At 46.4% G+C, this 25,328-nt stretch overlaps 1 protein-coding gene across 6 annotated transcripts in view; it reads right to left on the bottom strand.

Annotated features, from left to right (window-relative positions):
• Positions 1 to 4,719: 4,719 nt before the first annotated feature.
• LOC126518369 (uncharacterized) overlaps positions 4,720 to 25,328 on the bottom strand; it is an 80,734-nt gene continuing 60,125 nt past the window's right edge. For 4 of the 6 annotated variants that reach the window (XR_011891103.1, XR_011891102.1, XR_011891104.1 and 1 more), the window contains 5 exons: positions 23,646 to 23,848; positions 21,565 to 21,704; positions 12,023 to 12,064; positions 10,323 to 11,171; positions 8,260 to 8,298 (listed from right to left, as the gene is read on the bottom strand). Coding sequence is in view for 2 of the 6 variants with exons in the window: in XM_072285550.1 (XP_072141651.1) it covers positions 8,272 to 8,298; positions 10,323 to 10,382; positions 10,930 to 11,171; positions 12,023 to 12,064; positions 21,565 to 21,704; positions 23,646 to 23,848 (714 nt within the window). In the remaining 4 variants the exon portion in view is untranslated. Of the gene's footprint in view, positions 4,884 to 8,225; positions 8,299 to 10,322; positions 11,172 to 12,022; positions 12,065 to 21,564; positions 21,705 to 23,645; positions 23,849 to 25,328 lie in introns of those variants that run through there. The other 2 variants (XM_072285550.1, XM_072285551.1) reach the window with 2 other exon arrangements.

Genomic DNA, 25,328 nt, shown 5'->3' with positions numbered 1-25,328 from the left:
ATATTACTGAAACAGCTCTGGCTAATGTAGAGTGCCTGTAATTACATAGCTCTTTTTATTCGCAGCCTTTGGATAGTGCCAGGAGTAGAACACGTGTAAATCTCTGTGAATTTCACCCAAATTCCCGGACTCCGATTTTATCAAGTCATGCGCGCTGCCTGATCCTGATAGTCATACCGAGGAACCGCGCTTCTTCTCACTGTTCTAGGTCAAGCATCATTTCCAGCCGGCAGTTTTTCTTTCTTTTCGTATAATAATTGCCTAGTTTGCTAGTGTTTCCTGACAGAACGTCTCGGATTCCACATAAAAAATTTCGCACGAAGGCCGCATTGTATCTACACACTCTGAAACTAGGCTTTTTGTGCTGTAGCAGGTCTTGCTGCAATTTTTTTAATTATAAAGGGCTACGCTGACTAGGTGTGGGGTGTAAACAAGGCGGACGGATCCGGCGCATTTTATATTTGTGTTCTAAATACTCTCTCTTACACCTTCTACGAAATATGCCATATATGTCGAAATATTAAAAAGTGTTACCTGACAAATCTCTTGCAAGAAGGTTTCTTGATTCACCCCTTCGAACTCTCCGCTCAAACTTATATTATTCTTGCGGTATGGTGATTTTTCAAATGAAAACACTGCCACATACATTTGTCATACTAACATCTCTGATAATATTTCCTTTTTTTTTTTTACAGTGCAAGCATCTCCTCCAAGTAATGGTGAAGTCGCTATGGGAAGTGGTAGCAAATTCAACGAAACCACCGCGTTATCGTGGTCCTCGGGGGCCTGACCAGCCCGCCGTCATCCAAGTCCTGACCAACCTGCCTACCGACGTCAGCTCCCTGTCCTGAAACCCCTGGCCAGCCCACCGTCCTTGGCACATTGCCCAATTCCTATCCTGATGGCAGTGCTTGTAAACAAACTGTTTGAAGATTACCGAGCGTCACCCAGCTAGGTCTACGGAAAATGCCTGTTTATGCAAATTTATTCGCAAATAAACTGTCATAAAAGTCAATTTCAGTATTCTTTTATTTGCAAGTATAGAGGACTTCTGCTTCTTGACATAATATCTTCTTGTCGAGCTTTCCTAGCTACTATTGAGGAAGACGGTATGGGGACAATTGCTATAAAAAATGCCTCTAGCGAAAGGTTTTCGGTAAGAATGGCTACGTGCTCTAGAGACAGCCTATTTAAAATATTCGTCATGCAAAGTGCATTGGCTCAAAGCTGGCATTACTAATGGCGACGATATGGCTGAACACTGGTCCTACGCTGGCAGCACAATGGCTGCTGCATTGGCTCAAACCTGGCATTAATATGGCAAGGATATGGCTCAACGCTGGTCCTACGCTGGCAGCACATTGGCTGCCGCATTGGCATAACATTGGCCCAATCTTGGCTTTAACGCTAGACCAGCATTGGATTGGGTTGCACTTTGCCAATATGCCAACATTGGTCTAAGATTGGTACCAATTTCTGCCAGGACTGGGCCATGCTTGGACCAATGCTGGTGTGTTGCCTGGGCCATGCGTATGGCTCAGATCCGGTGTTTCGTGGCGCCTGTGTGCAACAACTATCATCATGTGGGCCGATCCTGGCGATAGTGCAGAAAAGGTCCAAGTTCAATGGCTCATACCCCCGTGGGCTCGGGGACCTGTAACGCGCCCTTGAACTGCCCGCGTCACACGTGGGACCCAAAGAGGTACCAGGCACACGGGTAATAACGTACGTTTTTGAAAAAAAGTCTTGTACAGCTTTTTCAGAAAGGATTGTTTAAAAAATTATCGGCGCCAACCGTGCGAACGCACTCGTGCCACTGCTCCCGCGTTCGTCGTTGTCGTCGTCTTCTTCCACAGCTGGCGCCGTCGCCGCTCACCATTTCAGCGTAGCATTTCTTGCAGTTACAATTTTATTAGAGAGGCAAAAAGAGTACCTCGTTGAATTTCAAAAATTATCCATAGTTTCTATTATTTCATTTCTTCACGTTAACTTATTTTATCAAAATTTTTAACAATATTTTCATTACACTTCTAAATTACAGTTCTATCGTCCCACGCTCCACTATTCAAATCTAGTTTTTCTCTACTTCTAACCATATGTAAAACCGCCTGCTTCTTGGCCAATCCCCCATAGTGGGTACGCGCCACTGTTAAGGACACAAGACAAGACAAGAATTTGTCTTCTGTCGTCGTAACGGCGAGACCGCGTTTACGGGGGTATAAGCCATTGCCTAAAGGAGTATCAGCCACTCATTGTCTTACGTGACGTACACATTTGATAATAGAGGTGACACGCGAATGTGTGTGCGTACTTATATAATGACGGTGACCACAGATTAGGACCGTAAATATGTTCGTATCTTTGTTGAAAATCCTGTGTCACCTCTGTGTCGGGCACTAAACAGTTTCACTGGACATCCACGTTCCCAGCGTGCTATGACTCATCATTTTTTCTACTAAATCGGCACTAATTGACGATTGTGATTATATATCATGTTAAGGTTCTGTTTGGTCAATTACAATTTCGTACGCCCACACCTGGTTAAGATCTGGTACCCAGGCTAGCAATACAGAATAAATAATAAAATTTCAAAAATGTCCGGCGATTACGATGCTCCCTAATACGAAATTTTAACGCAGCTGTATACGGTTGTAGTTGCAATTTTACCTACTCTGCGACTAGTTCTAGCTTATGTCGTTGAGACCTACATATTGATACCTTTTTGCGACTCACTACGACGCTCTAGAGGCGCGAAATGTCAGTTTTTATCTCTCCGTAAATGGTTACGAGATACCCAGATCCCAGATACGTTCAGCCCGTGTGAAGCCAGCAAAGATGATTGTGTCTTCAGTACCTAGTTTGAAGTATTCTCACGTCTACAAGTGATGGTTGTAGTATAACAAGTAGACATTTCCTAGGAAGCGTCGCGCATCAGAACGACAGAGAAACACGCGGAGTGAGCCTTTTTTTTTTTTACCGCACTACACGTAGCGCAGCTTCTGCAGCGTTGCCTGCTGAGTGAGAAACGGAGTATAAGCGTTTCTTTCTTTCTGTATTATTTTTTTTTTTTTGGCTCAGGCTCACTGATTGGCATGCTTTCGACAGACGGCGTTAGCGCACTGTGCGCAGGGATCTTAGTGTGCAGCGAAGACTCTGGCGCTAGGTTACGCCTCAGCAGATGCAACACGTTTCCCCTTTCATGAACACTCATCCACCTTGTGGGCATCAGCGGAACTTATTTGCCGTATTCAGTGTTCCTGTGCTGCGAGTTGGTCGATTAATTCATCCTCGCGCTGCAACCTGCTAGCCTCCTGGTTATCTCAGGTAGAAGAGCGACCGCCTCTGGAAACATATGTCGGGGGTTCGAGTCCAGGGCCAGGTATATTTTTTTTCCAACTGCGAATCTTTTATTTCTGCGAAACCCGTAGGAGCGTTCCCTTTAGTTGCATGCTACAGTCGGGTGGATGTGATTTTTTCCTTTCGTGCAACGAAATACATTGACTCATTACAAAAGAAAGTCGAAAAATTACCGTCAGTGCAGTGTGTTTGTAATGAAGTATCCTAGAGTGTCTCAAATAAAGTGGGTCGAACATAAACTCAATATATGCTGGTTTTGCATCGGGTCTGCTCTTTACAAAATCACAATACGTGGCTTTCCCTCAATACCAAGGTTTATTTTAAAAAAAGATAGTGGATTGCACTGCGCCTTGCTATACCAACAGAAGAAACGCCGTGCTATACTAACATTCATTCGCACCGAGTGTGCCCCTCAGCCGCCCTTTCCGCCCCGGGAAGCTGCACTGTCCAACTCATACCAGGAGAGCCAGCAGTCACAGGGACCCTGGGCCACCGTGCCCTGTACTGAGGGCTTCTCCCTCAGGCTCCACCCTCGGTTAGCACACTAAAGGTCTCCCTCTCCCAATTCGCCTCGACGTCGACGTCTATCGAAAAGAGAGATCATTTGCGTTCGACGGAATATTATTTCAATCTTTCGCGGGCAAGCTTCAAATTTTCCCCCGCTTCTTCGTTTTTCCCACTCCACCTCAGCGGTACGCGTGAAGCATTATTAGCGTCCCAGCGTACGGCCGTGTCGGCAGAACTCGTGTCTTTTTCCAAGTTTTCAAGCGTTTCGAGGTAGTGGAGAATGACGATAGAAGCCGCCGTTTACCCTTTCAAAACGAAACTAAGTCTTTCAGCTGAAACCGTTTCACGTAAGCACGAACCTGCCGGGCCACGCAAGCGTCGAGGCGAGCTCTGACAAACCATCAACGAAGGGTGCGTTGACTCGCTAAACAACCCCGGGCAACGTGCATTCAAACGCATTCGACTCAAGCCAACATCCAAGCCGAGTCAGCTCGCCTTCTGACTCAACCACCTTGCGTCGAGTCCACGTAAGCAATGCAACAGTGGTACGGAGCAGAAACATCTTCGCCTGTGTGTCGCAAAATCGCGCGCCAGAGAACGACAATGAACGCGGCACTGCTTGAGGTGCTCGCCTAATCACCGGCAACCTCTGTTTCATGTGAGTACGTTCGGTAGAAGATCAACGATAGCGCGGAGGTGGCCGATTTGCCGCTTCACTGGACCGAGAAGTGTTTTAGAGCGACTGCTGTTATCGCTAAAATAATCTATGCTGCAACCTGAACGCATAGCCAATATTAACAGCCAGACTATCAGAAAATATCTAACGCCATTGAGCGTTGGGTCCTGAGTGTTACATTTAACATTTCTCTTTATTTGCAACAATATCGCTGATGACGTACGTTAGATATAGACAAGTAATTAGCATTAAAAAAAACAAAGAAAGAACGCATTGGCGATGGCGACGCCAAACGCTGCGTGGGCTCCACTATTGTCGGCGTCAACGTCGCCGGTGACTGTACCTGCAAACGCAAACATAAAATGGTCTGTTGTGAGAAAAGTGCAAGATCAGCGCGCACGATAAGTCTGCTATGCTGACGCCGGTGCTCTTCTAGGCAAAAACAAATTCAAGCTTAACCTTTTTTTTTATTATTTACGATATATAGGATAAAACTTGTAGTTAGAGTAAACTCCTTAACTATTCTTGTTTAAGGAGTTGGTTAACTCGTTATTGTGAGCGAACTCCTTAACATTCAGTTAAAAAGTTAAGCAGCCAAGAATTATTCGATTGAGCAAGAGCATGCTTGACCTATACGATAAAGGGGTGCAAGCCAAAAACGGTCACGTCGCAATGCCGTTAAAAAAAATTAAATTATGGGGTTTCACGTGCCAAAACCACTTTCCGATTATGATGCACGCAGTAGTGGAGGACTCCGGAAATTTCGACCACCTGGGGTTCTTTAACGTGCACCTAAATCTAAGTACACGGGTGTTCTCGCATTTCGCTCCCATCGAAATGCGGCCGCAGTAGCCGGGATTCGATGCCGCACCCTCGTGCTCAGCAGCCTAGCACCATAGCCACTGAGCAACCACGGCGGGTCTCAATGCGGTTGCATCCGGCGCGGGGCAACGGTAATTCTTAAAGCGTGTCTTGTTTTTTTTTTTTTCGCCCACTGTCGTGTCAAAGAGGTGTGCTGGATTATGGTGCCCGTTAGTATGCCTGTAAATGCGAAGAAAGAAAGGCAGCCGTATTCAGCGATTCCACTGGCTCTCGACTCGCTGCCGCAGAAGCTTTCTCAGTGATGACCAGCGCCCTAATTTTGTGTACCTGTATTTGCCTAATATAAGTGCGTTCACGCACTACGGGGAGCACAGTGCAAGATTAGTTTGTACTCTGCTTTACTCGAATGATTATTGATTAGAGAGATAACAGGCGAGAACGCCCTGAAGAGCTAAAAGCCCATAAAGCGTGATTGTCCTTGTGCCAACAAAAATGCGGTTGTTGTTGTTGTTGTTGTTGTTGTTGTTGTTGTTGTTGTTGTTGTTGTTGTTGTTGTTGTTGTTGTTGTTGTTGTTGTTGTTGTTGTTGTTGTTGTTGTTGTTGTTGTTGTTGTTGTTGTTGTTGTTGTTGTTGTTAGGCACGTAGGGGAGCAGCCCGTAAGCAATTATTAAAAAAATCACTTCATTTACAGGATTTTGAGTCCCGGAGTTGAATCCGGTTCGTGTCACTCCAGGAGTGGGACTTAGTCCAACCATTCCGAGGAGTTAGAGGAATGAAATTATACGGGGATCTGCATTCTCCTGCCGTGTAGTGGAAATGAAATGGAGGGCTCCACTCCGCAACTCTGATCTGCGCACCGAAAAATTGTCCCTTTATAACGTTCAAACTCGGTGAGGTGTCACTTTAAACTGAGACAACGTGCAGACAGTATAGGGAGATTTACGGCACATCTTCGGACGGTCGCTCTGATTCTCCGAATCCGAGCGGACCGATTCCGCCGGCGCTCTGAATCCAAGTAGGAGCTACCTTGAGCCAACCAAACGGCCAGCTGTTTTGCCGAGCGAACAGTGATTATAAGTGGTCCTTCTTTAGAGCCCCCCTCGAAAATCGCCGAACAGTGTAGCTGTTCTGTGCTTGATTCACAAACACGTCCGCGCTGATCGCCCATCCCCTCTGCCGCTGAGCCCAGCCACGCCCAGCCGCGCCCAGCCGGTGGTTGCACGATCACTTCAGTCTCAGACGCATCTGCGGTAATACGCTTTGCCAAAATCAGACTGCCGACACCACACTTAATGCCAATTCTCTCATATTGCTCAGAGCTTTTTCATAGCGGAATGATTTTCTTAACGGCACTGCCGACATTGAAAATCGCGACACATTTTTTCATCGTTTGTATCAATACGGGAGCAGTCTCGTTCTACGTGTTCCTTATCCCCCGATTCAAGCTCGCATTCGTTTAAGTCGCGTTATATATATATATATATATATATATATATATATATATATATATATATATATATTCTCTATTAAAATTCGAAGTACCCCCCGCAGTGGCTTAGCGGTTATGGTGTTGCGCTGCTATAACCATGAGGTCGAGGGATCAAATCCCGGCCCCGGTGGCCGCATTCCGATGGGGGCGAAATGCAAACAAACGCCAATGTCCCGTGCATTGGGGGCACCTTCAAGATGCCCTGGTGGTCAAAATCAATCCGCTGTCCCCCGCACTACGGCATGCCTCATAATCGAATCGTGCTTTCGGCACGTAAAAACCGCAGAATTCAATTAAAATTCGAAGCATATTTACAAACATATAACCCTGTGTGCAGCTGACGTTCCTCTGCGCTACTTGCATGCTGCTAGTTCTCAGTTTCGTATGACACCTGACGCCTGTGAGAACTTAACCTCGCTGTACAGTCTAACGCCTTTATAACGAAGCGCTTGGTGCCTCCGAAATCGTTCGTTATACACGGCCCTTCGTTGTAAAGAACGCGAATGAGGGCACCGCTCGCAAGAGCACCTGCGGAGCACGCCGCAGCAACAGCGAATCCCTGAATTCAAGAGACGGTTAGAGAAATAATATTTTGCGCACTTCGGCCGTCTGTATACGCGCGACTGCAGCCGACCGAGATGCGACGGGCTGGCAAGTGCTCGATGATGTTTACTTCGTTTCGTAAACTAACACTTGGACAGCCGCAAATGGCCCCTAGGCTGTGCCGGCGGGCTTGAACTTGTAGTTGACAGAGTTCACCGGTGTTAAGTTACATGGCCAGCACCAACGGCTCGGTAAACTTAGCACGGCCGCCGAGTACAGGGCAGGAAACTTTTTCGCGATTAAAGTGTCGCTAAGCCTAGCACTGTTACTGTTATATTGTTATCGCTGGATCATTACACACACAATGCGTGCCCCTCCTGCAGTGTTCGGCTGTTCGGGCCCGCTGGGCTTGTTTCTTTTACTTTCTTTTGCGTCATAGTAAAATGCGGAGTGAAGTGTAGGGGCCAGTCCCTACGACCGTTCGTTGTAAAACAACAAATCAGCCTTCAGGGATACCTAAATGTATCCGTGGTAGAGGTGCATTAATTGTAGTATAGTATTCGCTGTGGAGGCGTGCACAATAGACATTAAGCATTGGAATTTGGCCGGGACATACGGAATCCTTCGTTATACAGGCAATTTCATTGTAGTAGCGTTCGTTAAACATGTGTTCGACCTTGCGTATTTTGTAACTCCCCCCCCCCCTTCCCTCACTCTAGGATATCATCAAGCCTGTTAGGTAATACGCGCTTAAATGAATGAATGAATGAATGAATGAATGAATGAATGAATGAATGAATGAATGAATGAATGAATGAATTGTTGTCTTACCATTACACGTAATCCAGCGCGACTGCTGACGGATCTTCTAAGCCGCTTATGTTCCTGGGTTCGACTTGGACATCTGGAGGCGCGTCATGCGTGCGAAGAACAAAGGGTTAAATTTCGGCGCCCTTCCGAGCTCGTATACTGCGGCAACGAGCACGTGAAAACTTCCCCGGCCACATGCTGCGAACGCTAAGCCTAACATGGGCACATGGCTGCCACACGGCTGCATTCAGGTACCAATAAGTGGACACTAAAGATCAGCACCAAACTGCTTTAGGCCGCCCCTCCCCCCCCCCCCCCCCCCCCCAACGTATTCTTTTCGAAAACTTTATCTTCCCCATATATGGCACAAAAAACAACTGTCTCTTAGAAGCGGATAACGTCTTCCTTTTATTTTTTTTAATTTCGCGCCGACGTCATCGCCATACGTCGTGTGACGTCACAAGTTACAATGCACTCGGGCTACCTGGGGAGAAAGAAATTATTATTTCCGCGGTTTTACGCCGCAAGAACCACAACATGAATACGAGGCAGGCCGCATTGGGAGCACTCCGAAGTATAATTCTAACCACCTGCAGAGTCCTTTAAGGCGCACGTAAATCGAAGTACACGAACGCTCCTGCATTTTTTTCCACCCCTTAGACGCGCGGTCACGTGGTCCGGGAATCGATCCCGCGACCTCGGTTGGGCGCAGAAACGGCGCTTTTTGAACGGGACGTGAAGAGACACACAAAAAAAAATAATACCGCTCGTGCGTTTCGTCTTCCCTAATGTCCCCTTCCCCTAATGTCCCCTAGTGTACCCTTCCAAATAGCCGTTTCTTCGCACAACGTACCGACCGACGTTAGCACTGCGTCGATTCGTCTGTGTGCGCCTTTCTCGCAGCAAGAAAAAGGTTCCCTAAACTCGCTACATTAAAGCTTTTTGTTCCTTTAGGCTGAAATGCGTTGCTTCTTCGGTAATAAGCAGGCGCGGTACCCAGTAACTGGCTATGATGGAGTCGTGCTGCTGAACACAACGTCACAGGTTCCGTCCCGGCCGCGGCGGCCGCATTTCGATGGGGAGAAATGAGAACGCACTCGTGCAGTTTGATTTAGGTGCTCGTCGCTTGCGAAATTTGTGACGTCATAACGTCACCAGAAAGTAGGCGCGAGTGCCGGTACCAGGCTTTTTTTCACTCCGACATCGGCGCGATCTTTCTTTTTTTTTTTCCAAATCTCGTTTTACGTTATTCCGGCTACGCAGTTGCCGTCAACCTGTCATAGGCGAGCTGGGATGGTAGTCTAAACGGTCACAAAGGCGCGATTTCATCTTTCTTAGGAGCGGCAGGCACACACGGAAACAAAAGGTAATATTCTATCAAAAAAAGATAAAGAAGGCTCGATTAGTCGGTGTGTTTATCTAATCAGCAAGAATATTGGAACATTTAACCTGTTCTCCGACATTCGTCGTTCCCATTAATCCAGCTTCTGAACAGTCGATTTTTCATCTCGAGATTTCTATTTCTAGGAGTTTGCTCCGCAGTCTTCTCAGAAACACCATGTATGAGCCGAAATAGCGCCACCCGCCGTGGTTGCTCAGTGGCTATGGTGTTGGGCTGCTGAGCACGAGGTCGCGGGATCGAATCCCGGCCACGGCGGCCGCATTTCGATGGGGGCGAAATGCGAAAACACCCGTGTACTTAGATTTAGGTGCACGTTAAAGAACCCCAGGTGGTCGAAATTTCCGGAGTCCTCCACTACGGCGTGCCTCATAATCAGAAAGTGGTTTTGGCACGTAAAACCCGATAATTAAAAAAAAAAAAATAGCGCCCGACCAAAAAACAGCAGCCAGGCAGCCACGATAAACTCGGGAACGTTGGCAAAGAAAGCATCGCTTTACACTCAACTAGGCCCGAGCTGACAGCGCGAACTTCCAAGACGGTGTCGCCAACCGTCTTCCGTTACTGCGCCTTTTTTTTTTCTAGCTTACCAATAACTTCCCAGTAATTATAGCTCGTCTAGCATATTTTAGAAGGGTGATATTACTAACACAGCTTTTAAAAAAATATTTCGTCCCGAGTGCGTATTCCAACACGTGCGCTCAAGACGTTTCACTCACTCTCTTCGACGCTTTCGGCGTCCTCTGCGAACACGATGGAGACCGGTGGCGTTCCGGAGCCTGATAAATAAAAGATGGCCGCAAGAAACAAAAAGATACTTCACAAGGTAATAACTAAATAACACATCGTAGAATTACGTCAACTCTGAGTGATTGCCACAGAATGCCGGCACATTCTCGGTCGTGACAAAGATAGCCACACGTGGGCTCATCACAGCGGGTGACCCGTGGGAACATCACAAGGCCGTGCAATTCGGAGCACGTAAGTTGTAAATGTGTAGGACCGCGCAAGTGAGTATTTGCGGCAAAGCAGGCGCCCGAGCTAGCTTGAGCAAGTGGCAAAACGTCGCAATGTTCTGCCCCCAGGTGACCACCCTTTTTGTCATGACGTCAAAAGAAAACGAAGCGGGTTTTTTTTGTTGTTGTTGTTGAAAGCCTATTAATCGGTCAACTTTCTAATTAAAGGCATTCTGAGGCATCCCAGTATCTTTTCTTCCCTTTTTTTTTTTTGCGGTTTCGAGGTCACCAAATGTCGTGTCTGCTCGTTTAAAATGGCTCCCGTTGTGTCAGGGGCGCTATTCTGTTCGTGGTAAAAATTGCGCCGCACCATCAGATTCTGTAATGGCGGCATCCTGAGCCAATCATAGAGGCCGTAGAAGGGCTCTGGGCCAATCCTAGCTGACGAGATGGCGAGTTTGACTACGTGGCGGAACGTGAGAAGGTTCAGAATAGCACCCCCAGAGCTCTTGCGCACGCGGGCGTGCCGGAAGATCGCACGCCACTCACTGTCCCAGAAGTCTCCTTCCGGCATTTCGTGGAATGGAGGAACTCCTCCGCTGCTATTTTCCGCTGAAAGAAAAGAAAGAAAGAGAAACGTGCCATAAACTTAAAATAAAAGTGATGAATAACCACGGGAAAATGAAGGTTCAAGAAAACCCTTCCTGCGCATCAACCAAATGTAAGAAATTTATGATGGAGCTGACGACGCAATGGGAGAATAAAAATAGAGCTTTGTTGAATGCAGGAATATTAACGAAACACGCACACACGCGCACACGTCCGTAACTTGAGCCAAGAATTTTTGAAAAATCGGTAAGCCGCATCTGGGTGAAACCAAAGACGTATTCTCTGTCTTCCTGTGGCGATCTCCAGAGTATCTTTTTTTTCCCCGCTTAATCAGTCAATCATAACTAAGACGAGCTATGAAAAACGTGTTGATATTCACCTTATAGCCAAGCGCGTTTCGTTACGTAGTAGAGGAGGCTCAGAAACAGCCGATCCAGCTTTTGTGGCAATTTACCTCCTGCGTATAGTGCTTCTTTTCCGGCATTTAAAGAAAGCCCGCGAAATATTAAAAAAAAAACACGTGACTGCGTTCATGGGCTATCATATTGCAGCGCTCTCCCACCACGTTTCGAGAGAACGGAGCAGGTGCCTTAGCCTGGCTGTCGCTTATCATAGATGGCGGCATGTCACATTTTGCACTACCAATCATGAACTTTCCCCTGCGTATAAACTTCATCACTTCCCACATTCCGACCAATTTTTAGCACGGGCTTATAATTTTTTGTTCGCGTCGCTGCGAACACCTTTCCAAACGTTTACGTTTTCGAGCTGTTCTGTTGTGTCAACAAAATCTTCGCTGTAAAAATGAGGAAAAAGATGAAGAAGGAAAAAGAATGAAAATCTCGAGCACTCACTTGCCGCGTCCTCGATCGGCGGTTGTTCCGCGGATTCGCTTGCTAGCAGAGGCAAAAAGAAAAAAAAAATAGAAAAAAAATGCAATGAATCAACGAGACACTTGTTTGCACAGACTACATATGCGACCGGGTCTAGCTGGAAGTTGAGCCTACTTGAAGACAATTTACGAGCCTACAGCATGTGCAGTGCTCATACGTTAAAGCACGATCGACGATTCCGAAACTACCGCAATGCAATTTCTTTCCGTTTTAGAGTTTCACCTGCATTCGCAACAGTGGCTTAACTCAGACTCCAAAGCGTACACACGGGACCACTCCATGCTTTTGAAACCGACTACCGAGCGATTACTTTGTAGTTGCGCGTAAAAAGGGGGTCCTTTACTGTTCGCGTTTTTAATTTAAGAGCATTGTACGTGAATGTCCCGTGTAATTTCTTGTGTACTGTTACTTGTTCCTTACTGCTTCTTTTTACTGCATACGTCGGTTTCATACGCGATATTCGTAAAACATCCGAATAAGGCCACCATGTTCGAGCTTGAACGGCGGCAGGCAGCTACTGAGTATACGTGCTCGAAGCTTCAAGACTCGGGTGTATCGGGCGTATCGGGCGTAATAGGTGATGTATGGATGGATGAGTGGTTAAGCTGGACGGATAGATAACGGGCGAAACGGCGGGCCTATAGGGTAAATGACATGAGCGATCCCCCTTCGAAACGAAGTGGCAGAAATTGCTAATGAGAGCCTTTTAACAAGTTTCGCTTCGTGTTGACCTTTACGCCGGCCATAGAACCGTTAGAACCTTTTACGCAATATGCCACAAACTAATATAACGTGTGATGTTTCTTTCAATACGTGTTTTCCCGTCCTTCGCACCACCAACCTTCGAGCCATATTTTTTTTTCATTTACTATTCTCCTCCCCGGCATATCCCTCATAGCCAGATACCCATACGACCCGTACGATAATCCAATATTATCACATGGGTTTTCTTTTATGGGAACGTGTGAATTCTTAATACAGGCTATAATGCAATAACGCAGGATTACAAATGTCGGGCATATTGTCACACTTGCATTGGATTACTTCTTTGCCAGCGACCGTGTTACCCCAGATTTTCACCGTTATGAAGTTGTCGCTCAACGCGAGTCGTACCTGCTGTAGCCGAGTTTGCTTTTCAAACGCTCTTGTCAATTCTATAGCGAGACAGTCTCGCCTAAACGAAATTCGCGAGCGACGCGAATGGCGTCGTATGTCTCAAGTGTGAGCCGAGTCCGAGCAATATTACATTGGAATGCACGGTGATCATACAAGCGTAAGTAGGTGACCGATTTGTCCCTTGAGTTCGGAGGACGTACATTCTCGAGCAGGAACGTCAACCGCCCCAGAGGGGCCACAGATCAACTGCGGGAACAGCTTTTCAGAGCTATTAAACCTCTATAAGGGGCTAAGATATCAATATCCCCCACCACATAAAGCATTAACAAAGGAGGAGACCGCAGGATGGCGGAGACTGCAAACGGGCTCCTTCCCAAACTTACACATACTAAGTAGGATGTTCCCCACGCAGTATAACGCAACCTGTCCGTGGTGTGGAGCTAAACCAACATTATACCACATCACATGGGAGTGTACAAGAAACCAGGCATTCCACAAACACAAAACACCAAGTGCGGAGCAATGGGAGAGCTGGCTCACCAGCCGCGAGCTAGAGGCTCAAAGAGCTCTAATAGCGCACGCGTGCGAGGCGGCCCGGCTCAGTGGAGCCCTGGACTAGGGGCCCATCCATGGCTGAAGAGGACCCAAGCTTCAAGAATGGAGACTTCGGCCTCGACCCGCTAAAACCTTAAAAGAGTCAATGAAGTTTTCCATTCCATTCCATTCTCGGACGATCACTTTCGGCGACACCATTGCATTCGCGTGACGTAGTGCTCAAACCAGCAAATCAGCTCGTGCGGTTTTGCTCAACCAGCCGATAAGCTAGCGCGCACCGAAGATGATATTGCTGAAAAGGACCGTCCGAAAACACGTCCCTAGATTTGGAGGACCAACGACCGTCCGTGATCGCTGCTGTCTTCGTTTGAGCGCCTTTTTGTTTTCCTTCCAGAACCCGATTAAGCCCAATATGAATATAAATTCTTTGTAATAGCTCTTTCTGATAGTAACTGTGTTTCTATCATCACCCTTTACTGCAGCATTACAATATTTAAGAGGAATATTTAGCTCGGGAGCTCCTACGTAAATACATGGGAAAAGAGCAACCACTTTTCTCGGCAACCACTGCACCAAATTTGATAATGTTTGTTGCATTTAAAAGAAAAATCACTCTAATGACTCTAGTCACTCTAGTGACTGCTGAAAGTGGATTCTTGATTAAGGCCGCCGATTCTTTTTAATAAATATGGTTTAAAATCGCACATTTGCAGAAAACGAAACTATCAAGTTTACAACTCTAGCTCAGCAATAAAAAATGACATCACAGTTTTGTAAATTGCATCTAATAGTACATCTAAAGCGAACAAAATCGATGTGCTATACATGGCTCTTAAATACGACACTAATGTGTGAGTAGGGCATTTTCAAAACTCTTTTAAACATTGTAACAAACTCAATAACAAATTATTATACCAAATTTGTCAGCTTTGGATGTTCTAACGGATGCCGTGTACGGAACTGCGATAGCTGTTCTTTGTGCAGAGTCACAGATTTTCTTTTTTACCTTGCCAGTTTACGGCGAATTAAAAAAAATGTTAGGCCCTAAATCAAAATTTCGCTTGCAACAGCCACTAGAATTTAACTTTCTCTCTCAAGTTCAGCAAATTTCATTAAAATCGGTTCGGAGGTTATCTCAGTAAATCTTCTCTGCCGTTTGCATATATCTGAATAGGTGGCATCGGAGTTCGGCCCGAGGTACAGCTTCCTCTTAGAGCACTAAATAATTAAGCCCATTGAAATTTAGTTCAATTGTCATACGGATATTAGTTTCACAAAATTTCGTGCATCTTCATAGTATTTAAAATCGTACAGCTACAGAACGAATTTTGAATTTTCCGTTATTCAGCGAGTTTTCTCAACTTTACAGACATTGACCCCATGCGAGGTCTGTGTGAATGAATGGCATATATGAGAACGTCGATTATTTCGTGTCTAGCATACGTGAAAAGCCTCTGTCTAGCCACTTGAAAAAAAAAATGCCTTGTGTAATTTATTGTCAAAAAACAATGAATGAAGTGAATCCGCTTTACATGATGGTATACTGGCACCCCTAGTGAACACCCAGCCGTCTATACCTTCCAACTCGCATTACTAAAACACTCTTCACACGTATCTTTCAAGTTTTCTGCACAGGTCCAATCAGAACCACACAAAGTCAACTGACAACGAAGCCACGAAAAGCATCAGGCAAATTGGGCGAGAGAGCTATCTGTCGCCGTAGCTTCGTTGGCAGAGCATCGCTCGCACCTGCGGCAAGTTTCTCTGCTCGCTTTCCTTTTATCTTATCATTATTACATTTAAAATAGCAGGCACAGGTAATTACCTCTATTATTTTCGTGTCCTCGTTGTCTGTTGCCTTCATGTAGTTCATCTAACACGAGATCGAGCGACACGATTGGGCTCTTCTTCAGGTCGATTCAGAAATGTTTCAACGTGTATGCAACACACGTTTCACGTACAACTTTCATCAACACTCTTGTGCTTTTCAAGTGCGATCAAGCCTGACATCGCATACACCCCACAGCCTACAGGGACGAATGCCCGTGGTATGGGGCCACACCAACCCTATACTACATTACGTGGGAGTGCACACTACACAGGCACGTACCCAGGGGGGGGGCCGGGGGGGCCCGGGCCCCCCCCCCCCCCCGAAATCAAGTGGCATACCCCTCCCCACCCACGCCACCACTCCTCACACATTCCTAAAGCGCCGCCAGATCAATGTTGAGACTTCGCAGCTGTTCATCGGTCAGTATTATGCTGCCTTTTTCACTCCTTTTAGATGGCGGTAGTTATCGCCATCTCTTGTAATGTGAAGGACAGTTTTCTCGTAGATTCCGCACCCGCGCGATTAACTCGATGTGCGTTCAGTTGTCACCATCTATTCAACCGTCACGCGCACAGCTGTTGCTTTTGTTATTCAACCTTCTTTGTTTAGGCTGATCCTGGGACCAGGAGAGGGATGCGGCTGTTACTCAGCTGGTCTGTACTCTCATGGAACGAGTTGCGGCCGGAGAAAACGCCAATTGCGTTTAACGTATCCCTTTGCTTCATTGTTTCCTTGACTTACGGCTCGCCGCGACGCTGGCAGATGCCCGGAACCATATACACGTGATATGGGTTAGATAAGGTGGGAAATAAAATAATGTGAAAGAGCGTCCATCATGGAACCCTGCAATAACCCTTAAGCCCATAAGCAAGATAACTGTCGCCGGTTACCTCGTCTGTTTTTCCCTAACTGTATAGCACTTTTCGTGCAAAATTGGCAACTGGAAACAAAAATCGCAAGGAGTTGAGAAATTAAGCGATCTACTAAGGGAGAGAGCCAAGGCAACAACCAAACTGCAAGCAAAAGCGAATAATAAGAAAGGTAACCGTTATTTATGAGAATATTTATGGATCAACATCTTTTTATTTAAAAAGGAAGTAGAGAAAACGCCGCCGGAAGTGGAGAACAATTACTTGTTTTGAATGACGCTTCTACAGTTATCGGTCGAAACGCCTCACGTAGCCACTTCTCTGCTGTGCTTATGTGGGTGTTTTTCTAACCTTTCGCAGTGAGCGCAGTATGTATAGAATCGCAGAGTCCTGCGCTCTACGCGGTTGTATGGGACTGGCGGCAGCACAGCGTTACGCAATTCGCGGAACTATCAAAACTGATCAACAAGGCGAAAATAACTGATATTCGAAACTATAACATGAGGAAGACTGAAGAAGCCGTAAAAAATGAACGCAGCCTGAAATCAGTAAAAAAAGAAACCTGCCATAGGACAAACCATGATGTATGCACTAAAAGATAAGAAGGATAATATCATCAGCAATCTCGAAGATATAGTAAAAGCAGCGAAAAAATTCTAAGCTGACCTGTATACAGTACCCAGAGGAGTCACGATAGTTCACTTAGCAACAGTAATGAACAGGATACAGAAACTCTCCTATAACTAGCGATGAGGTCAGAAGGGCCCTACAAGACATGAAACGATGAAGAGCGGGAGGATAAGGTGGAATAACAGTCGATTTTATCAAAGATGGAGGAGACATAATGCTTGGAAAACTGGCGGCTCTTTATACGAAGTGTCTATCGACTGCAAGGGTCCCAGAAAACTGGAAGAATGCAGACATTATACTAATCCACAAAAAAAAGGAGACGTTAAAAATTGAACAAATATGGGACCATTAGCTTGCTCCCAGTATTATATAAAATATTTACCAAAATAATCTCGAATAGAATAAGGTCAACACTGGATTTTGTCAACCAAGGGAACAGGCTGGCTTCAGGAAGAGATACTTTACAATGGATCACATCCATGTCATCAATCAGGTCATCGCGAAATCTGCAGAGTAAAATAAGCCTCTCTATGTGGCTTATATAGATTACGAAAAGGCATTTGATTCAGTAGAGATACCAACAATCGTAGAGGCACTACGTAATCAAGGAGTACAGAACGCTTACGTAAAAAGCTTGGAAAATATTGCTACATGCGTGAGGTATTTGTTTGTTTGAACGAGGCGCGAAGGCGCCATCACTCCAGAAAAGAGGAGGAAGAACGAACTGGGCTCGCGCTGTGAATCTAACCGGTCAGCGCATCAACCGTTGTTGTAAATATAATCTGTAAATAGTTTCTCGTCTTACTGACTCGTCTTTCGCGTTAGAATATCTACAGAGGTTCTACAGCTACCTTTATTCTCCACAAGAAAAGCATGGAGATACCTATAGAGAAAGGGGTCAGACAGGGAGACACAATTTCTCCATAGCTATTTTCTGCGTGCTTAGAAGAATTCAAGCTATTGAACTGGGAAGGCTTAGGAGTAAAGATCGACGGCAAATATCTCAGCAACCTTCGGTTTGCCGATGACATTGTTCTATTCAACAACAATGCAGACGAGTTACAACAAATGATTGGAGACCTTAACAGAGCGAATGTAAGAGTCGGGTTGAATATGATTATGCAGAAGATGAAGGTAATGATAAATAGCCGGGCAAAGGAACAAGAGATCAGGATGGCCAGTCGGCCACTAGAGACTGTGAAGGAGTACGTTTACCTAGGTCAATTAATCAGAGGGAACCCTGATCATGAGATGGAAATTCACAGAAGAATAAAAATAGGTTGGATCGCATACGGCAGACATTGCCAGCTCCTGATTGGAAGCTTACCATTATTATTGAAAAGTAAGGTGTGCAATCAGTGCATTTTGCCAGTGCAGTATGCCCAGTGCCAATGCATTTGCCAGTGCATTTCTCAGTGCATTTTGCCAGTGCATATGGGGCAGAGACTTGAGAGCAAGTTAAGGACCACGCAAAGAGCGATCGATTGCTAGGCATAACGTTAAGAGAGAAAGAGAGTGGTTTGGATCAGAGAGCGAACGGGTATAGACGATATTCTAATTGACATCAAGAGGAAAATATGTAGCTGGGCAGGTCATGTAATGCGCCGGTTAGATAACCGTTGGACCATTAGGGTTACAGAATGGGTACCAAGAGAAGGGAAACGCAATCGAGGACGACAAAATACTAGGTGGAGCGATGAAATTAGGAAATTCGCGGGCGCTAGTTGGAATCGGTTGGCGCAGGACAGGGGTAATTGGAGATCGCAGGGAGAGGCCTTCGTCCTGCAGTGGACATAAAACAGGCTGATGATGACGACGACGACGACGACGACGACGACGACGACGATGATGATGATGATGATGATGATGATGATGATGATGATGATGGAGGTGGTGGGCCCCCCCCGAAAAAAAATCCTGGGTACGTGCCTGACACTACACAACATAGAACACCCAGACACGAACACAACGAGGGACCAATGGACACAACTGCTGTCCAGCTCTGCCCTCGGCGACCAGCTCAAGCTGATACAGAGAGCTGAGAAGATAGCAAGAGCCAGCGGAGCCCTGGACTACGGGCCCCGACCATTAGCGATTCTTTTGATCGTTCTTTTAATAATCACATCGTAATACTCATAAAGTTTATCTATCTATATATCTACACAGTGCCTGAAAGAAATACGAGGCATGTGGGGTTACTTCTTTACACCGATCGAGCGCGGAGCGCAGCAGTAGATGAAAGAAGAGCGCGCGAGGAGGAAAGTGGAGGAGGAGGCTACTGTGAAAGCAAGAGGCGGAGTGTGGCGGAGCAGCGGAGAGGAGAGCAAACGGCCTGCGCATGCGCTGAGTTGGCAACGGCCACAGCATCCGCTTTTTTTTCTCACTTGCGTTGACTTTCACAAGGCCAATTTTGCCGTACAGATGCTTCTCGATGGGTCTATGTCGCTGCTTTTAGGATGAAGTTTGAAGGTCTTGGCAACTTTTATGGGAGACCATGATGTCATTACTCAGCCTATGGCAATATTTTAGCCCGAAGCAAGATTCTATTATTTTCCAGTTAGTCAAAAATTTGTATTCACAAATCAAGAGCAGTCGAACTGCGACTGTTCTCCATGTATTTCCGCACGCTTTCAAAGGCGAAGTAGGAGCAAGCGCCGGCTTCACCTCTGCTGGTAAAAAACTGCGAAGGCTGCCACTCCAGAATTTTTTTGTAACCTCATTGGACGGGAAACGCTGCTCCTGCAAGGGCCGATGGTGAGTTAGTACGAGTAAGGCTCGATGTGACGGTCCCTTGGGTGTTGTCGCCGCTGACACTGGTGACACCATTACCGCGCTACGAAGGGCCGCACTCGTAGTTGGTGGAAAGAAAGCGTGAGAAAGAAAAGCGTAGTGCCGCGCAAGACGGGCTGTGCGGCGACGGTGGCTACAATATGGCGCCAGAGTAGCGCGCGTCGTCTGTGTGGAAACAAAGCACACTACTCACAGCGTTCTCTTCCTAATATAAACAGTGTATGTAATCATAACACGAAATATTGACACGCGAAATGAAAACGTGTATAGAGCTGCGCCCAAATTTCGCATTAGGGAGTATCGTAATCGCCGGTGATTTCTTCAATAAATTATTGACCTCATTCCACATAAGCTCCACTAAGTGGTACATTCTTGCAATTGGGTTTCACTTAATTGTTGTAATGTATGTAGAACGACATTACGATGTTCCACTCGGTGAAACTTACGTGGAACGCCGATATTGAGAGTGACATGACAGTCACGGTGACAAGCTCTATAGCAAAGGCATAGCCAACACTTAAGGACCTTCGTCTCACATAGGGGGAATTTTTTTTTTTTCAAGTACGTTCCACTTAGTTGTTAGAACCAATGTTGAACGAAGAGTGACAGGGATGGAACATCACTGCGGCGCTTCGAAATTTGCCTGATCGTAACCGTAACGCGTGATAACATGTGTTGGGAACCTCGATCGCTGAGTGTACACAAATAAGGAGGAGGGACGAAGGGAGTTTTTTTTTTCTTCTCAACGTGATCAAAATCCTGAAACCGAAACTATGTGAAAATTGCATGTGTTTGAAAGTACACCTTTATGCACTTTGTTCGGGCATTCCGGTACACGAAAATGAGTCATGATTTAGGCTACAAAAACGCGTTTTCCGCTGACACAATTATAGCATCTTCACTGCGCAATTTACGCGTTTTCCTCCGCTTCACTTTTGATGGGTTCAGCTCGCTGAAAAAACGGATTTCACTCCACGCTGTGAAGGTGGTTGGCCAGCGAAACCGTAGTATCACCTGATCAGATAGACCAATGTGATGTAGCCTTGAATTCGGGCCTGCCGAGCCCGAGCACGACGCCGTTATGCATACTGACGTTGCTGTTCCTTTCGTCGATCATCGTATTCGCGCCACTCTTCAGGCGTCCTAACTGCACGTGGCTTGTTTTGGGCAGGAACCGCTGCGTCCAACCTAGCCTGAGCACGACAGCGTTGTGTATATTGACGTGGCTGTTCTTTTCGTCGCTCATTGTGTTCACGCTGTTCTTCGGAAGTCCAACTATGCGTGGCATTTCCACAGCGCTATAAGAACACAAGGGAAATCAGTTGCTATGCTAGTTCTTCTCTTACATATGAAAGTGTAGTAACGTCATCCCCTGCTTCGTCTGCTACATATTTAGCTTTCCCGGCAACTGCAGCTTATGCAACCGTAATCTTTACCAGCAAACGCTTGCGGCGAAAGGTAAGCACGAAGGTGACCTTTCTGGCTCTTTTTTGTTTTCCGCACGGCCGACACCGCCGCTGACGCAGATGCACAGAGGCGAGCGCCATCTGGTGCTGTTGCAACGAACCCAGCGGCTCACGCGGTGCACGCCTCCCGCTTTGATTGTCTAGTTTTTCCTCACAGACACGGCAAACGCGTTGGTGGGTAGATTTATAAACAGCTTCGCTGCAAAGAAGAAAAAAGAAACACTGACGTGGGCTCCATGCACTCACACGAAAAGAAGACCTTCCAGAAGACGAAACCGCCGACGCTGAGGATGATGATGACGAAGACCGCGAGACCCACGACGGTCATCGCCATTTGCATCTGGTCCGCGCCTTCGGCGATCTGCTGGGCGGCGATACCCGCAGCTCTGCGTCACACACCACAAGAGACGAGGCACAACTGTGTAAGCTGAACGTGCAAGAGTAAATGCGGGGGGGGGGGGGGGGGGGGTAGCTACGGGCGAGCGCTCTAAAGACGGTATAGTCACCACTTTTGTTGGACCATTTTTTTCGGGAACCCTCGTACACCTCCACTATATAGAGTTCGAGGTCCTTATTCCCGCAGAGTCAGGGCGACCATGCGACCACGGTACAAATGTCCGTGGCCGTTGATTACTGCGCTCGAAAACCGGACTAGAAGACATTTCCCCACAGATATTGAGGGTGCATTTCTCGAAAGTGCACGATCATAGTGGCGTTGCAACGTCATCAAGAGGACAAAGTACATTTGTACCGCATGGCTTCAATTATGCAATAACAACATACCTTTCAAACTTGTTATTGAAAAAGTTCTTTTAGTGAACATTTCTTGGATAATTGTGTTTGTGGCGAAACCCGGCGAAACTCTTGATGTCCGCCACTGCTTATGAATCTGGGGCAGCAGAAGTTATCATTAGGACTCTAATCTCTCATTTTTATTAATACAAACAAGTTGTCGCTGAAGCACCTCGCAACACAGGTGGAGCGGCGTAGTAGTTAACCAGTAGTAAAAAGCCACTAAGTAAACATTTCTGGTTAGTAACGGCAGCACTGATTAGCCCTGGAATTTCTTGGCTTGTACAGAGCTATAGTGAAAAGGTAGAAAAGTATACATGGGTAGGTAGTAAACGTACGCACTTACTAGCTACTTACTAACTTTACGTACAGGAGCACGGGTTCTCGGAGGCCACTCAAAGGGCACACCTTTGACGAGTGTCGTCTGCTATAAGACCGAAGAGGTGCTACAGAAATCCCTTTACGCGGGAGCATAATCGCTTGTCCCGCATTTCGCTCCATATTGGAGAGTATTCGTACAATCGCCGATGAAGTACTTCCACTATGAGTGGGCACGAGCAGAGTTATAATGAAAAGTGTGCGAACACTCGTAACTTTCGAAAACGAATCGAATATTACATTCGGTTCGGTTTTCAAAGCGAACAATCGCTATTTGCTAGCACGAATGTCTTTCTTCGGATACTTCAAATCGTGAACTGTGTGTGCGTGGTAAAACATTATATAGTGACACAAAAAGTGTTGTCAATACCAAGATGAAAACATAGTTTTATATTAGCGGCGAAGAGGGTTGTTTAGCAGAGTATAGCTTGCTAAGTGGCACACTTGTTCTCTGCCTTTTTATTATTTTTTTTAAACCTTTCGCCAAAGTACCTAACAGAGTGGTTGTTCACTATTCGAAAACGATTCCAAAAGTCTTCGACACTCGACTCGATTTGCTTCTAGCGCTTTTGATTTGTATTCAATACGGTCTCAACCGCAACAGTTATTCTTCCCTCCCTCCCTCCATCCCTGATTTAAAGCGCTTCCCGAGGGGGAGTACATGGGGGAAAGCGTTCGATGGACGGTGCGCGACAGAAACGTGACTCTAGGGCGGTTCCATTGAGCTATTATCATCGCAAACGTGGTATTAAAGGGGACCCACCGCAAGTTGCGGTGGGTTCAGTTCGTGAAATTCTAGCCGAGATCAGCGAGCGATTATGAATCTTTCATACCTGCCGCTCCTATCCGTGCGACACTCGGTATATCAACGTCCCCTGTCACAAGAGGATTAACGCCCATAGATCGACGGATGAAGTGCATATAGACAGTGCGAGTGCTATTCACGTCCATTAAGTACCACTAATTAGCCCAGCAAAAAATATAGGTGCTATCTAGATCATGGCGTCTATGACACGTGTTCCGGTTCCCGAATTGCTTCCGGCGCATGCAATCAGCAAAAGCATAGCCTTCGAGATCTGTTTCTGTTATCCTTAGGAGATCCGTCGTTGGGGGCGCGCATTTGGAGACAATGCAGCACCGCTGCGGTCACGGCGTACCCGGATCGGCTGACGGACTTCCTCTGCACCATCATGGAGTCCGGCGGCTTCTTCTTCTTCCCCAGGGCGCCGTCCTTGTCCCCGCCCGCGTCGTCGTCTTCGTCTTCCTCGTCCTCCTTGTGATCCTCGTCCTTCTTATCGTCGTCGCCCTTCTCGTCGCTCTTGTCGTCCTCCTCCTTGCTATCGTCTTCATCGCCCGCCATCTGCAACGACGCAGTAATCATGACCGTTAGAACCGGTCACCGTTTTGTGGCATACGCTGCTGCCACGTATTGCACTAACTAGACCTACTGCGCAAAAGCAGACGACCACAGAAAGAACACACACGTATATCAAACGTGCGAGTTCTGTTTTTGTAGCCACCTGTCTTGCGCAATAATCTAGTTACTTACTGTCAAGCATCAACTAGGCCTCGAACATGTTCATACCCATGCGCCTGTTTAAATACTTATCTATTTCGTTTGTCTGACTGTGTTTGTGTTTGAAGTGCGGAAATTGCATTTTTTTTCTTCATAATGTTTCACTATGCAGTCCTAAGTTTGTCCGCTAACTATATTGTCCTGCTACCATATATTCGGTAGAGAATACAATAAGCTTTTCTACGCACTTGTACTACTCGACACTGCACTATATCGCATTTTATTGAGTCTACTGTAACGTGCTTGAAATTTCTTGTGCCCTTCCTGCAGAAATTCCCAACGGTATAGGCAGTATGTTTAAATATTTAAGTAAATCAGTAAAACCGCCGCCTAAGCACGATTGTGCGCGCCTTGAAGGACGTCACGTGCGAATCTCGGAGGCCATGGTCAGATATTTGGTGTGTGGGGAGGATTGATAGGGGAGATAGAGAGGTCGCCGGACGCTGGAATTTGGCTCGTCAGTAAAGTAACTCATTACATGTAATCGGTACAATAAACGGTAATTGAGTTACGCTGAGCGTTACCGAGTAAATAAAGTGATCGAACAATAACAAAACTGGAAAAAAATAGTACAAGTAATTAATTACGTGTATTTCGCTACGTACAATTATGAACGGGCCACCGAGCGAAAGAAATAAAAGGTGGAGCATACCGTGTGTCTTGCCCGCTGTATTCTTTCAGAAAGGCATGCCTCCGAACTCTCATCATCATCATCATCATCATCCTATTTTATGTCCAGTGCAGGACGAAGGCCTACCCCTGCGATCTCCAATTACTTGCGTCCTGCGCCAACCGATTCCAACTAGCACGCACAAATTTCCTAATTTCGTCGCACCACCTAGTCTTCTGCCGTCCTCTACTGCGCTTCCCTTCTCTTCGTACCCATTCTTTCACCCTAATGATCCAACGGTTATCTAATCTGCGCATTACATGAACTGCCCAGCGCACTTCCCTTCCAACCTGCCTCCGAACTCTTTCTGTTCATTTCCTAATAAAATGTCGGTTACAACAAGAAACGAAGGCCAAACTTCTGTTTGTTGAATTTCGCGTGGAAACCCCAGCGCTGGCAAGCCAGAGTGACGTCACGAATTTAAAAAAAAAAGATTTCATATTAGGGCCATTTTGGCTCAGTAGAAGTTCTCTAAATTTGCAAATTTCAGTCATTAGCTCATCCAGAATACTACGCAGTCCAGCTTTATCGACAACTACTAGGCCCGAGCAGACGCCGTCAAAAAGTCATGACGTCACGACGTGCTGATGCGGG

Source organism: Dermacentor andersoni, chromosome 11 (genome assembly GCF_023375885.2).
Source record: "Dermacentor andersoni chromosome 11, qqDerAnde1_hic_scaffold, whole genome shotgun sequence".
NCBI classification, from domain to species: domain Eukaryota; kingdom Metazoa; phylum Arthropoda; class Arachnida; order Ixodida; family Ixodidae; genus Dermacentor; species Dermacentor andersoni.
This window is presented reverse-complemented; position numbering and strand designations above follow the sequence as displayed.